We start from the raw sequence: 16,652 nt of genomic DNA on the forward strand, positions 1-16,652 counted from the left end.
AGGTTGAGGTTTTGCTGATAGCATCCCTGGGGAGAGCTGGCCCTGGAGTGAAACCCGGGCAGATGGGTTAGGAGCCTTTCATCCTGTCCAGACAAAGATTGTATTAGACACCTCATTGTTTCTCCTACAGGGCTTTGCAGTGCTGCAAAGGAGGTTCCTTGGGAGAGCTGTCTTGTCAGCCTGCCCCAGACCAAGACATCCTTGTCTTTATCCCTGCACCCTGTAGGTTGCACGACTTTCGGGAGTCACTTGCATCATGAAGGGGTCCCCTAGACTATCCCTGGGAGTCGTCCCTTGCAGAGACAATTGCTCTAGGCTTGTGTGTGAGGAAATGCAGGAATTCATGGATACAGGGGAGTATAGAGGAGGTTGTGAGGAGAAAGGCAGCTGAAAGGAACTGACTGGGATTCTTTCACAGTCACGCACCAGAATAAAACCCAAGCAAACAAATATGCAGCTGTGGCTCTTAGATTCAAGCCAGAACAAAAAGCCCTGATGAAATATTGAGTGGCTAAAATCTGTGCATAGTCATGTCAATGGAAATTACCCAGATTGTGTGTTTGTTCCTCTGGAGAGGAGCTAGGCATTTGAAATAAGTTTTCCTGCAAGATGAAAATGTGTTTTAGGGAAAAGGCATCTTGACACCCAGCAACACTGGAAATTTGGTACTGTAAAGCTAAACGTACCTGTTATTTCATTAGACTCAATGGCATGCATTACTTAAATTATTCCATGTGGGAATGGAGATAATCCAGCAATGTAGATCATTTGCCCGGTATGAAAGTGGTACAGGACAACCAAACAATTTAGGCTTCTTCTGAAGCTGCAACAAATGAGAAAAAGCTAAACATTGATTTTTCACATGAAAACAAAGGCAAAATACCTTTTATCCTTGATCATGCAAAAAAACAATTCACCACTGAATTGGTCTAATTTCATAATGATTTTCAAACTGATTTATTCAGTTTGTTTTGCAATAGTTGTAAGTGAACAGATTCCTAGGGATTGCTTCTGGAGTTTAAACCCTGATTTTCCACTCTCCTTTGAGAGACCTTCAAGAAGCCTACTTACTTTTGTTATTCAGAGAATGATAGAATCGCATGCTGTCAGGGAACAGAGGTATTTGTCTGCTGGATGTGAGAATGTTCTCCAGCACTCTGTTTTGGTTCTCCTGACTTCCTGGGAGCATCCTCTTGGATGGGAACTGAACTTCTTGGGCAGTGTCAAAAGGTTTTTCTCATCTCATATGTCAAGAAGGAGCAGAGTACAAGCTTAAACAGGCCCTGGTGGGTGTAAATCAGTTAAACAGATTGATGATACCTGTCAGAAGATGTGAAATTGTTTATCCTTTAAACACTAAAGCCTGGCAAGTCTCAGTTTTCTGAGTCACAGATTTAACGTGTAACAGTGTGGGTTTTGGCTCAGTGCACTGTTCCAGGGTAGAAGGACATGCACTCTTTGATCTGTGAAGATCAAAATGATTTAGCAGGATGGACTTGGGTATAATGCTTTTTAGGGTGATCTTGTGGTTTTTCTTCACCACAACAAAGGAGGATTGACCCCCTAAGACTCAATTTGCAACTGCATGTGACAGTGATGGTAGAGATGACTACACAAAGACTAAGACTAATGGCTGCTGTCTGGGTAGCTGGCAGGGATGGGGATGTGAGACAGGAAAGGTCAATTAGAAGGTGGGCTGAGGCAAGATGTGCTATTGCTCCACATAGCTGAACTGCTGACAAAACATGGGAGTGCTTTGCCTTGAGCTTTTCCTCATTACAAGCACTGGCAACTGCAAAGCAAAGACCATCGTTTTAGTAAGTCCACTCTAGATTTGCAGAACAATCTGACTTCACTTTGAACATCTCCACCAAGCAATGCAAGACTTAAGTTTTTTCTCTTTAGAAGCATATTCAGTCTTCTTTAGGTATGTTGGTTGGTTTGTTGGTTGGTTGGTTGATTGGTTGGTTGGTTTGGTTTTGGGGTTTTCCTTGACTTCTATTTACATCTTTTAATTCACTTTCCTATATATAACATACTGCATTTGAAGAGACCAATACTATAAAATATTTTTCTATAATTGCATTTCTTTCTGTTGTGCTGGCTTTCTTGTCCAGTCTAGCAGTATTGGTACCACATTTGGTACCACAGTTTTTCTGAACATGTAAATACAAAGGAATATTTGAAGTAAAACTTAGCACCTTAGTGAGAAAAAAGTGTGCCAAGCTGTGACTGATTACTTGTCTTCCAGAGGGAGTAAAAGATAAGATCACAATTTTTAGAGTAAAGCTGAAAAGGTGTCTCTTCTGGTGAGAAAGTTGGCTCTTGCTTTGATAAGAGGAAAAATTGAATATCTACTCTTGCTGAAGCATAATACTTTCATTTCAATCATGCAGAAAATATAAAATCTACAGCAAACATGGGAATCTCACAGGACAAGAAATCTTGTGTAATTGCTTTTCAGAACAATGTGTTTAACTAGTGAAAAAATACATCCCTCCCAAAAGGAAAAAAGAAGATTCAGTATAGCCTTGGAATTTAGCAGAGGTGCTGACTGATGTGACACACATTCGCTGTTGTGCTTTTAACTTGACAGCGTGCTGTTACCATGTCTTGGCACAGACTGATCCCTGTTCCCAGGGGAACTAAGAGCCAATGCTAGTGCTAGGTCCATTGAGAAACCATCCTAGGAATAAACATAATTTTTCTTGGGAGGAACAATGTTTATTAAGGCATCACAGCACAAAATTTTCTCTATAAATGCTGCTTTTTACATGACCTAACAGTTGAGTAAGTAGATGCATCCTTGCAAATGCACAACTCCAACCACAAAGCTAAAATCGAGGTGGGATTGTGGTATTTCATTACCCCTATGGTCTTCCAGTGTGCCTGAGCCATTAGGAGTGACTTCAGGGACAATTGGAGTGAAGTGTGTTGCACAGAAATGCGTCGTGCAAAAGTAGCTCCAACAAAAAGCAGTGAAGCATGCATGTTAAAACTGCATTAACTCTGATGGTGATAGGAGTATAACAAACCATAAAATAGAGTCATAGAATGGCTCTTGGTAACCTTTTCCAGTGCCTCACCACCCTCACAACAAAGAATTTCTTCCTAATATCTGATTTAATCCTATTGTCTTTCAGTTTGAAGCCACTGCCCCTTGTCCTGTCACTGCATGCTCTTGTAAATAGTTTTGCTCCACCTTTCCTATAGGCTCCCTTCAGGTCCTGGAAGGATGCAATGAAGTCACCCCGAAGCCTTCTCTTTTGTAGGCTGCACAATTTTCTTAGCTTTTCCTGTCATGAAAGGCTGTATGTATTAATAATGAATCTCCTTTGCCTGTTCAAAAATAGCAGTACACCTTGAAAATAATAGAATTAAATTTTATTTTGTAACCTAGGGAAACTCAATGTTTTTGGCACCACCAAGGTAATGTACAGTGCAGACATGCACTGTTCAAAGGATAGCACAGCTCTCCTTGGGATGTGCAGTAAGTGATGTTTGCTGTTTCTGCCTGTCCCCATATTATGTGTTGAGGATAATTCCCCTCCCAGCTGTTGGAGGCACTTTGGTTTTATTATAGCTCATCAGTTTCAAATAGACTTGGTTTTTTTACATATCACAGCAGTTTTAGAGAGCTGTTAGGCTTTCTTTGTACACAGAAGGGATTTTTCTTGAGCCCAGGTGATGCAGAATGGATAAGTCTTAACTTAATATCAAATAGAAGAGAAATTAATCTCTGTGGTGGATAGTCCACATCTTCTCTAAAGCAGAGTACAGATTCTTGTCTGGCTCCAACTTGCCTTCTTAAGAAAAATTGTCTAAAAGTGATATCAAGGGAACATTCTGGGCAGCACACTAGTAGAAGGTCTCTGAAGTCTTTTCAAAAGCTTAAGCCAACTGTGAATCAGCTTTTGGCAGTAGCTAGTGACTACTGATAACCCATGACTTTCACTTCAAACTACTAAATTTTGTCTAAAATTTTCAGATTTCAGGTGCAAAACAGAGAGTAGATTTTATGAAAACTAGAGGCAGTAGTAGGTGACTGAGTGTAATTACCATACTTGCTCTACCTTTGACAAGTAATTCAGTGACTGCATTTTGTGTGGATGAAACCACAATCCAAGGTGCCTCAAGAAATTATCCTTCATTTTGAGCACAGAGCCCGTTCAGAAAAGGGCAGCTCTCATTCCTTGTCAGCACAGGTGATAGTCCCGTCTTGCATCCTAGAAATGCTTTTACATTACCTGAATATCATAGCCAGCTGCAGAGATGGCTGGTCTATAGCTGTAATGTGGCTTAGTGCATTCAAACAATTAAATGTAACTTTTTGATGAGTTGATAGTCTAGCAAATAAACAAGCGTGGAAATGGTCCATGTAAAAGTTTGCTCACATTGATAAAAAAGGTCAGGAAAAGGGAAGTTTGAAAGGATGTGAACTCATGTCCCTCTGATACCCAAAAAAAGTCATCTGAGGGGTTCTAATTGTCTTAATTAGAGAAGAAATAGACAGGGAATAGGATTTTGAATGCAAACAACTATTCACAAAAACCATTGCATGAGATATGCCTAATAAGAGGGATCACAGAGTGATATAGCAACAAGGGTCCTAGAATTGAATTTTTATGTTTTGTACTGCCAGGAATTGACATGAAAGTCACCTTATTTTCCAGGTTTCCCTCAGCTACATCAGAGAGCTGTATATACTTGGAACGTGCGTCATACCACACAGAAGACTAGCTTTTACCAGTAAACCTAATTGAGTAGATTTACAGAACAATTGTCTACTTTTCACCTGCAGCACTTTGCAGTTTATACTGGTTGAAAATAGTAGTTCACCACACAAAATTGGATCTTGAGGCACTGCAGAAATTATTTAATGAATAGACTGAGTTCCTTAGTCATTATCCCACTTTAACATCTAGAAATGTGTAATGGTCACCTGTCCTTGCCATCACAGCATGTATGCTGGAAGTAAACATTGACAAAAGAGCCTCCTCCTGTGCAGCAGAGAATGGCAGGACTGAAAAGGACTTAAAGACATGCATCTATTAAGTTTCAGAATGGAGAGAATTTCCTGTTTGCTGTGAGAGAAGGGATTTGATGCTCATACTAAAGTATATTAGTGTAAAAGTATTTTTTTCCCAGTAAAGTATTAAACAGCTTGCTTTTTTTGAGCAACAAGTAGAGATTCAGAAAGTTTAGAGATGTAAGAATGGTATCTACCAAAACCTGAATGCAGTTTTAAATGGGTTGCACTGCAAATGTTTGTGCAAACTCATGCATCTGAAAAATGTGTTGTGACTTAAGTATTGGCTGTGCCACCTGAGTGGCCCATTCCCACAATTTGTTAGGCTCTGCCCTTCATTACAAAATTTTTACCAGAAATTCTTTATCCTGGCATCTTTCCCAGTAGAGTCAATCATGTGGGAATCTGAGTGATCAGTAATGACAAAACCAGCCTTGGTATGAGTATTTTATTTGATAAATTGCAGAGATCTAGACTTTGCTTACATTTGTCAACAGTGACTTTTTTCCTGTGAAGTGCCAGGTATTTGAAAAATTACTTCTAGTGTTTCAGGCTAGGGGGGGAAGTACTTTTTCAAACTATGAGAACATTTCCCTCATGCCCCATTAAACCAACTGGGGAGAAAGAAAAGCTAGACAGAGGTGTGAATATATTTGTGTCTCGAAATACAGGGTTGAATAGCCACATGCCAGGATATTTAAGTTTTATGGCTGTAAGCCCTGATGCATAATGATGAAGTAATTTTGTTAATGATACAGCGAGCCACAGAAAAGCAGGAGTTTCTTTAAAGCTGCCCTTTCTTTGCTGTGCTTGGGACTGTCCTTTTTCTCATCTAGTTTTTCAGCTGTGTGTCTGCTGCCATGGATCCCGCTTGTCTTCCCTCGTGTCCTCTGTAAAGTGTATACAGAACCTGCTGGTGGTCCTGCTGGTCTCTCTGCATTCCCTATCTCTCCTGCAGGCACAGCTGCCATCTACATGGCAGGTTACTCAGCTCTGTCTTGCTTCTACAGTGTTTCTTCTGTCCAGTCAAAAACTCAGTCTGGGAGTCCAACACGCTGCAATTGGGTGACTTGGAGTAAACGCAGCTTTTTATTGTCCTCAGGGTCTTCTCTTCTGCCCCCTTCTTTGGGGGTACATTTCCTCGAGCTGTTGCTGCTGCCCAAAAGTTAAATGCAGTTGGCTAAAGATGCTATTTCAGAATTGGCACTTCCAGAGGATGATTTTGTCCGTCTGTTTCTAGCATTGTCTTTGATTGTTACAATTAAAAGATGTGAATGTCATCCCAAAAAACCTTAGTTAATGTGGATGAAAAATTAAGTGAAATGTCTATGTTCTCTGCTGTCTCTTCAGTTAGGATATTAGGCAAAATGTCTTTGCTGCTAAATGGTGCTTCTGGTTTTCTAAAACTGGAAGAAGTAATGCGGAATTCAAGTGACAGGGTTAGATGTGAACAGTTCAAATGTTATCTGTAGTGATTTGCTGTTAGTTCAAAGGCTCCAGCAGCTCACAGAAGTGGGACACTGTGCCAAGCAGGATATTTTTTTTTTAAATCCATTTACAGGGTTTTATTTGTGTGGCACTTTCATTAAAAATACAAAGCATGGAGTGAAAACAAAACAAAAACTGTCAGTGAATTACTGTTCACAACAGACTTTTTTCTGGAGGGTGACTAGATTTATATATGGACTGGGGATCCAGTAGGATGTCCCCTGGATAGGATGGGCCTCTCTGGAGTAACTCCAGGTTTTACTCCTCTACTCTTCTCAGCATCTTCTCTGCACCTCTGGAACTATGTAAATTGTCCCCAGGATTTTGGCCCAGAATCATGTTTCTTTCAGAAATTAACAGCTTCCCACAGCAGGATGAGCCCATCTGCTCCATGTCTTTTGTCTTGTTGTAATGCCAGATAGGGCAGGCATTCCCTGGATTATTGCTGTGTGCTTCAAGTAGGGCATAAAGTAAAATGTTAATGTGCATATTCCATAGCTTATTTCTGAGAATGACAAGATTATTTCGACAAGTTTTGAGATATTGCACAGTGACAGACTGTGCTGGACACTGACATTTACTCCAGGTGATGTACCAGTACAAAAACTTGTTTTGATTGTGGACAAAATGGACAAAAAAGCACTGTTCTCCATCTGCACCCAGAGATACAAAATTTTTGAGGTAAGGTCAACAAGGCACAAAAAGAGAGTGGTTGACGGTTGGAATGGAGGACAACTGGCCAAAACTTCAATAAAAAAAAGATAAATTGCTCATCTGAGGGAAGAGTACCATACACTGGGTTACAAGAAAATCTTTGTTTCTAACTCTAGGTCCTTCTTCAGTCATCAGCAATGACGACGATTCAGCCAGTCCCCTCCACCACATCTCAAATGGCAGCAACACTCCGTCTTCTTCTGAGGGGGGTCCTGATGCAGTCATCATTGGGATGACAAAGATTCCCGTCATTGAAAATCCGCAGTATTTTGGAATTACCAACAGTCAGCTCAAGCCAGATACCTGTAAGTACAAACAACTCTGTGTGTTTCAATCATTCATTTTACCTGTGCAAGTGTTGTGGCTCCTTAACAGAATTAGCATAACAAAATACTCTAAATTCCTGGGAGCAGAATGCTGGGGTTAAATGCGTGCTATTTACTAAAGGTACATGGGATGAACTGCTTTACCTCTGTCTTAAGCCAAATTCAGCCTTTGTGGCAAGGCAATGAAGCGAGCAGTGTTATGCTCAAACCCCGACCCATATTTCATTAAAGTCACTGGTAGCTTTCCATTGATTTCAGTGGTCTTTGGCCAGTCCTGTGCACTGCATGTATTCTTGGGAGAAAATAGATCTTGGACCAGAAGCAAAAGCCAGTATTGTTACATATGCACTACTTTTAAATTGATCATATCAACATCACCAGATCATATCATGGTATCATATTAATATAACCTAATTTTCAATTCTGAGTATTTGTAAAGTTGTAAAAATTGTAAGGGTTAAAACTTCAGTTCTTGCAATTTCCTTGTAGAATTCAACCTCCACAGACAGAAATTATTTTAAATGTTTAAAAGCAGAGCAGAAAAGGAGAAGGTTGCATGACAGACAATACGTATCGCATACAAGTTCTTTCATGTTCAGTTAGTGGCAAGTTGAATGTGAAAAAATATGAAGAGCTAAACATATTGAGCTATGAAGAGTTAAAAAAGTATTACTTACTTCAGATGCTAATTTTCAAACATAGTGGTAGTTTCAGAATTGAACATATGAAATGCTGGGGTTTGAACCAGTGATTAGCATTAATGTACAAAACTGAAAAAATACCTAAAGGATATTGTTATAAATAGTAACTGCACAGCTTACTATTTCTCATCAGGACACTAAGTTCTCTAAGTGTTTCAGAGAAGGTTGTTCTGAAGTGTCACTGGAAGTCTCAATTGTTTCTTTGGCAAGTCACTCTAGAGTTTCCCAGTATAATTAGTGAGCACTGGGCTTGCAACTACATCCTCTCTGTATCCTACGCTGAAAGATATCATTTTCTAGCACAAACTGTAGCATAGGGGCTTACTGTCAAGGTTGGAGGCCTTTGCCTCCAACTGTGCAAAACTTAAGTGCTGTAGCAAATATCCTTTTTTACCTGTGCATGACAGCATGCATGCATGACATGAATGCATAACTTCTAACACTGCAAAAAAAGACTGATGCTGAACTACCCACTTACCTTGTGAATCTTCATGCTTATTTAGACCCAGATTGTTTCTCTAAGCAGAGTCCTGAAGGATGGTCCTGCAAAAATAGGTCTTTTTCAGGGAACATCTTTTCCCTGATGTTCACTATTACTATAGCTTTTTTTGTGTGGTGCTATTTTGTGGCTAGAAATGCTGATTTACCTCTTCTACCAGCAGATAATAATAATAATGCAAATATTCTGACCCAGCACATGCAGTGGGATCACAAGGAAGTCACTGAATTGGTGACATATGATCAGCATGAAAAAGACATTATACAGATGCATTCTGATTAAAACATTAATTCTTGTGAAAAATAGAAGTTGCTAAAGGATCATAAATGGGCAGCATCCCCAGTAGTGCTCTCTATGCTTTTAAATATGAGGCTACTGTACCTGTGTTCCCAGCTGCACTAGGCAACTTTTTAATTCTTTAAATAAACACCAGCAACTGCAGAGTTTTTAACGTCAGCATAAATGTTGAAACAACATACGTGCTGTTCTGGGGAAAAACACAAACTGAACTAAAATACAGAATTCTCTCACATTTAGTAAACTGCACATTAGTACAGACATATTAAATTATGGCTGACTTGTGTTAAGTAGGTCCTGATCCTAAAAATACGTAAGTCTGTATTTGGTTTTTTGTGCTGCAATGAAACCCACATGGTGTCAGGGAAATTAATCACAGTACATGAAGTTCAGTTGATGTGTAAATGCTTGCAGGATATGCTTCAGGACTTTGCTGCGGTGCTCTGGGGAGGTTTGGGGGGCTGATCCTCTGCATTCTGCCACAATGCTGCTGTGGTCCCAGTTTTTGTGCTTTGGTGGTAGGGTGGTGGTGGTGGTTTTTCTTTAGCAGAGAGAATCAGGCAAACTACAGCAGTGTATAAACCAAGGCAGATTTCTTCTACCACACTGAGCATCGATCCAATAAAAAAGTGTAATTAAATTGTCTTGGGCAAAAATGGGCTTCCCAGATATAATGTCACATATGCTCTTTCCTTCTTTCACAGTTGTTTATTATTACAGAGCTGTGCTTGTCCTTTCTTTACCTGCCAACCTCCTCCTGATGTGTATATCTGGTATTTATAAACCTCTAACCTAAGTACTTTTGTACCTTGTTCCTGTATAGAATAATGCCAGCTCAAAATGTCATATTGTTTCTCATCTCCAGCAAGATAGTTAACAGCTTTGTTTATTTGCTGTCTGAGTTCTATTGTTCACCAGCATGAAGCCCAACAATCACTGACAGTCATGCTGGAAAAGGTACTTCTGTATTTAGTGTGTGTTGGTCTGTGGAAGGACGTGAGACATCAAGCTAGGTGAAACTGTACACAGATTGTATTGTAGTTTTCACAGAAATGAAGGAATACTTTTGCTCTTAGTAGTAAGTGAAGCTTCTTTTTTATTACCTAATTAGGCCGTATTTTGATTCACTGTATTCAGAAATTGTTTTCTGTAGATAAGTCAAACTTCATTGCAAAGAATTAGCAGTGCATGTGTTTAAAAGAAAATTTAAAAGTTGATTACAATCAGTGTCATTTGAAATCCCATCACTGTATCTTGCAATTTGGTCCTTTCACTACTGAACAAGTAAATCCAAAGAGTGATGACTTCTAAAGAGTCTGTCTCAGGTTAAAAGCTACAGCACTTTCCTCCTCTTAAGATGCAGCTTTCAGGGTGGGAAAAGCAAACTGGTGAAGACCAAAGACCCATCAGCTTCAGTGGTCACTCAGTTCCAGTGCTCACTCAGAAGGACTGCATTTCTGTCGTTTCAGCGCAACACCCATCTCTACCTTTAACTGATGTAACAGTAGAAGATTCCACCTTCCAGTTGGGATTGGCTGATATTTACTGCTTAACCAACAGTATTTCTCATTAGCTCATTCAGCATATATCTGTCTGACATGCTATCCCAGAACTCCTGGCTTTTCCTTTCCATGCCATGTTCTGTTGCTTGATGCTAGCTGGTGGGTGCATCTGCCACTCCAATATCTTGAATATTTTCACCTTCAGATGATACAGTCTGAGGTACACAGACATGTTTCAGACACCTACGAGATTTCCTGGCTCCTTTTTGTATGAAAGCAGAAGGTATTTCTCATTTTTCACTTCTTGTCAGATAGTGAAAATTCTGATTTCAGATGGGTGAGAAAGAGCCAGAAGCCTGGACATGCTACAGTTCTCTTTGTAGTTAAGCCATTATAAACCAGGTGCTGGTGTGTCCACATGCAAACCTCTTGCTTGGGAATTACCAACAAGGTTCAGTTGTTGCTGTTGAAAATTAAGGCATAACTTTGTAGGGAAGCAACATCACCAGGTCCGTGAACCTCGCATGGATGGCAAATCTTGCAAGATTTTTGTCTCCTGAAATCAGCTGGACAATGTAATATCTTGGGAGCATAAATCCTAACCTTTACTAGATGGTTAGCTTCACTAATCTTATAAGTTGTCACAGATCCTAAGATATTTGAGATTTTGATTAATATTATGGTATTTTAAAAACTAGTCCTCTACATATTGCACAAAAATTGTAGTTGATGAAGTTTTCAGCCAAGACTGCCAGACCAGTTGAAAGAGGACAAAAGAAACAAATCCATTTTCTCAAGGAACAGCTATGGACTTCATTGCTTAACTTGAAGCCCAGCACTTGGAATGTATCAGTCCATTACTGCTAGATTTCCATGATTAATGGTGGAAATGCAGTCTGTAAATAACATGGTTGTGTTGTAGAAATGGGAAAAGCCAAACCTCAGGAGAGATCACAAAATGTCAGTGGAAGTGCCCAGGCTGAGATTCTTAGGGCAGAACTTGGATAAGAAATTTCTTACAGGTGGTTTTGGGATTTTGAGAATCAAACTGGTCTTTGAGCCTTACCCCAGTAACTCCCAGCCCTGCCCCACAAAGTCACTGTGGTTGTTTGGGTGTTACTGAAAGGAAGGTTATAACTTTGCCCTTTAATGAAGAGGTTTGCAAGCTCACGGTTTCAGGCCCCCTATAGTGGAGAAATAGCTGCACTGACACCAGTTTGCACTTCCCAGCTAATCTGTTCTTGCAATTCACTCAATTTTGTCAATTTCATTGATTTCAGTGTTGGAAAAGAGCGTACTGTACTGGGCAGGCTTATTGATTAGTCAATGGATGGTTTGGTGGCAAGATGTTTTCAGTGACTGGCCTTATAAATAGGTATTGCATTTCAGATGGTGTGGTGTGGATTGCCACTTTCATATGGGAAATTTGGGTATATTCTGTATTTCTGCATTTTCAGATTCTGTCCTTTCAAGTGTAGGAGTCTGAATATGCAGTTTAGATAATAGCTATTTTACTTCTAGTTGGCTTCCATTAGGGAAAGTCTGAAGCTGATTACAAATTGGCAGAAATAATTTTTCTAAAACAATTTTTATTTATTTTGCTGATCTGAAGAAATGAATTTAGCCCATAGTTCCAATTCCAGAGTAAATTGCTAATTGCATGTGCAGTGCTAATTTTAAAGGCAGAAGTTTTTAGAGCACCCTTCTTTTATCCCCTTCTGAACATCGCACTTTTCAATTTATGCTTAGAGATTTTTGCATTTTAGGGATTGTTTCACCATTTAGTTAAGGGTGACCTCAATCTTTTTCTGACTTTTCTTGTTCTTTAATTATATATTTCTTTTTAACATGTGCATAGCCAGATTTTGTGTGTTAGTGCTCTGCTTCAGTCCACCACCTTCTTTAATGAATTTTGAGGGAGAAAAGAAAAGAGCAGTTTTTCTTATGATTTTATTATGACTCTCATAGTACAGAACTTTTGCTTTTAAAACCGTAGGCCTTGGATTCTGGTTATGATTTCAGATTTCACTTTTGGATGAAAAAAATCTGAAGAAAAATTTCAGAATATGAGGCAGACCCCATAAACCTGAGGAAACAGCAAAAAAAACCTGGATTTTTTGTTGTTGTTGTTCTTTTATATATTATTTTTTGTTTTATTCATTACATTCTTTTAAAAATTCAGCTTTGATTATTTGGGAGCATTTGAACAGAGCAGAAGCATATGAGTGTGCAGCGCTGGCCCTTCTCTGTCACTGTGGGGAGACAGCCCTGTCACTGCCACCAGAGAGAAGGGAGGGAAGCAGCTTGACATGAGGGCCCACTGAGTTGCAGCTCCTCTACCAGGCTGGTGGCAGAAGGGTGCAGCTAGCTGTAGTTCAACACCCTGTTGTTTTTCCAGGCTCTGACCACTCACACCTTACAAGGCAGTCTGGTTTCTCTTAATTTTGGAGCATGTTGACAACCTTCTTCCCAATCCTTGGATCAATATCAGTGAGTCATTCAGTATGAGAAGAGGCATAGTTGTCTGTGTTTCCAGGGTAGGTGCAACAAAAGGAGGAGCTGCTATCACCTGGTCTGTATTTCTCAGGCATCCTTGTCCCAGGAGACTCACAGCAGAGCCTGGCACCAGCACAGGTTTCTTTACTGGGTGCTCAGCTTCACTGCCAGGCAGGGACATGATGCTCTCGTAAAACAAAAGCTGCTGGCAAAAATAAAATTCACCAAGACAGTTCCTGTGCTCCAGGGACCTGACAGGCAGGTCAGCATATTTGTCTGTTTCTGGGTGCTGCTCATCCTGCACAGGTGATTTTTCCTTTGGAAAGTAGCAATGCGCAAAATACAGACTGCCTGCAGCGGGTAGTCTCCGTTTGACTTCATTCCAGACTGTGTCTGTCACCCTGCAGTTTCCTACAGTTCTGAGGAATAGGGGTAATTTTTGCCTAACATTATAAGGTAAAAATTAATCAAGTTGGTCCCTGTGCACAGAAGAAGGATTGCCCAAGACAAACACTCTGTGAGCATTTCCATCTCTTTTGAAAGGCTTTTATATTTGAGTGACTACAAAAAAAGGGCTGCTATAGTGTTTTCTCAGCCAGCTAAGCCCTGAGGCTGGGGATTTTCCATCAACTCCCAAAGCTTGCAGAGCTGAAAATATATAAGCAGTTCATTTTCCTATAAAAGAGACTATGACCTCAGCAGCCAGAATGCAGAGGAGCAAAACTGATGAATCTCAGGGAAATCCAGACTGGGAAGAAAAACCTTTCTGTCCAAGCTGAACTTGTTATTCCTGGCATTCATTGTTAGTTGTGATTGTGATGTTTAACAAGGCACTCACTTTGAACTCTTCAGATGCTGAAAACTAAAAAAACATTATATGGTGAAAGACAAGCATGGATGAGGTTGAGATTATAAAATACATATAAAGTATATTTACTTCTTGTCCTGATTCTACTGTTTGTTTTATTCTGGAGGTATTTTATTGGCAGAATAAGGATATAAAGATAAATGAAGTTATATGTTATTATTTTGACTAAATATATTTGTAGTTTGACTGCATGTTTTAATCTCTGATTGCAATCACTACTTAAAATGTGTGTCCTCACAGTTCATCAAGTCACAGGTATGTCAGAAACGGCTGTTGTAGTATTTCCAGTGGTGTATTTCCATTCGTTGCCTTTGACATTTTTTTTAAAACTGGGCAAGAGATTTTTCTCCCAGACCATAACCTTCTGAGTCTCAAATAATTTTCCCAAGAATGTGGTCACTTATTTCCTTTGCCCAACTAATAAAATGTAATAGGGAATAAATGCGTTTTAGGGAAATAAGATACTTTTTTACTCCTGCTGCTTATTCTGAGACTTAATCAACCTGCATTTTTTTTGTTTTCCAGTCAGATGGACGAAATTCTCCCAAAGGCAGAAGGTTTAAACTTGAAAAGTGTGGGATTTTATCCCATTAAGTTTCAGAATTTGAAAGAAAAGCTTATACATTTCATCAGTTAGTGTTGAGGTGAACCCACAGAATCACTTTTTTCCCCAGGATATAACTTTTGTGGCAGTCTTGATCTGTCCTTGAAGTCCATTTATGTCCAATCAAAAAAGGAAGATATCATGCTCTCTGCAAAATATTTGCATTTCATCACACAGAATGTTGTTCTGTGACCCAGATTATTCAGTAAAATATTTTCACTGAAGTCCAAATGCTGGAAATGCAACTGCAAGAAAGAACAGCTTTGACTCTGATCTCTGTTTTGTGGATAGCAGAAGTGTTTTACCACCTGGAAATAACAGTGCATGAAACATACTTCAGGGTAAATAGCAGATGTTACCAGGACCTCTGAGCAAAGAAGATCCAAAGTCTGCATTTCAACTACGTAATATGAGTCAAGACAGTATGAAACATGCACTCTCAATGAAGTGTCCAGTGTCAAAATTAAGGTGAAGCCTTAATTGAAGGCTTTAAATTGCTTAAATTTGTGGGGTAGACTTCAGATAACAGTGCTCTTCCTCAGCAGAGCACTGAAGTACACTGTCTACATCAAGCCCAGCTATGGGCTTCAGTCACAGAGCACATTTTATGAAAGATAAGTAAAATTAAACACATGTTCAAACATTCTTTGCAATTAGACAGTATTCTTACTCAAGGGGAAAAAATGCAGTGTGGGGCTTTTACTGCATTGTAGTCTCCATGGCATTGCCACATTCAGTTTGTCATTTTACAAAACATATGTATCAGAAATACATATAGTGTTTTGTCACCAGAACACTATCTAAATCTGTAACACATAAATGACAAATAGTAATTTATATTCTAATGATTAAGTTATGCTTTTAAGACTCTGCAAACTAGATTCTATGGGTGTTGATTTTATATACAGAAACCTGCATGGGTAGTACTTAAAGTGAATGGGAAAAAGAAAAGGTAATCCATTCTGAAAATATTCCTATGCATGGGAGCGGGATTTGACCTTGGATTTGTTTCTTTGCTTTAGAGAAAGTTCTGGCTAAATTAGAAGCATGCATCGCAGGGAAGTAAGAATAAAATGAGAAATTTTAAGTCTGAGAAATACTCAAGTATGAGAAATTTAGAAACAAATAACTTTGTAGCCAAAAGTATTTCATAAACCCTGCTTCTAATTTTCTTGAATTCATCACCAATCAAGTTGCATAATTATTCTGTAACATGTTTGTGTAAAAATGTAGTTAGCCCTGAGCACAAACTCAAGTAAGGATGAATTTTGGTAGAAAATTATCAGGAATGCAGGTACCCAGAGTAAGCATTGGTTAAGACAGAGTAGTATTTATTGCAGTTACAGTGTGATGAGCCATGCTGTTTTCAGCAGTGTGTTAACATCTTCACTGCTCTCGCCAGCAGCTGTCTCTCAGCAATTAAGGCGTTGGTGCTTTTAGACTGACATTTGAGAGTAGTTTGGCAGTTTGTGTTCTGCAGGACCATGTGGTTGGCTTTTCAAGTCTGCAGATCTGCCACAGGCAGGAGCCTGGATGGCCTGTTATGCCTGGAGCCATCAGAACCCTGAATATATGCATGCCCTTCATGATTCTGTGGGTGATTGGGGCAGTATTGACTTGCACAGCAGCTCGCACCTAGCAGGAGTTCACCTGCTCAGTGTTATCCCTCTCTTTCCTACGTAATTTTTACTCTGGCTACTAAATTCTACCAGGGAGCTGCTTTCCCCCTGTATCCCACTTGAAACGAATATGAGGGCTGGGTTGCAGAAAGCTTGAGCTTTCAGCTACTCTTGGATGGTTAATGTCCCAAAGCCTTTTTGTTCTGCAGCCTGTGCAGCTTGATTATCATCTCTTGTGAGAAGCTTTTCCCAGCAAAAATGGCACTGAGGTTCATAGTTTTACTAGTTTTGGTTTTGACAGGTTTTTGCTGTGGAGCTCCTCAATGTCTCAGACTTCTCTGCATCTGTTTTACAAGCACAGGGTAGATCAACAACAAGCTGAACCTAACAGGCATTTAAAATTTTATCAGAGATAAAATAATAATAATAATAATTATTATTTATAATAAAAACCCAGTTGGTAATATTATTAAGTACTCTGTAATGTTCTTAAAATATTTTTTGTCAGC

At 39.5% G+C, this 16,652-nt stretch overlaps 1 protein-coding gene across 1 annotated transcript in view; it reads left to right on the forward strand.

Moving 5' to 3' along the window:
- The window catches only part of NTRK2 (neurotrophic receptor tyrosine kinase 2), a gene marked incomplete at both ends in the record, with an annotated part of 194,013 nt that overhangs the window by 107,351 nt on the left and 70,010 nt on the right, over window positions 1-16,652 (forward strand). The window contains one exon of the mRNA XM_084224831.1: window positions 7,348-7,536. Within this exon, the coding sequence (XP_084080957.1) occupies window positions 7,348-7,536 (189 nt within the window). The remainder of the gene's footprint in view (window positions 1-7,347; window positions 7,537-16,652) is intronic.

This window comes from Fringilla coelebs (assembly GCF_963513975.1).
Source record: "Fringilla coelebs genome assembly, chromosome: Z".
NCBI classification, from domain to species: Eukaryota; Metazoa; Chordata; class Aves; order Passeriformes; family Fringillidae; genus Fringilla; species Fringilla coelebs.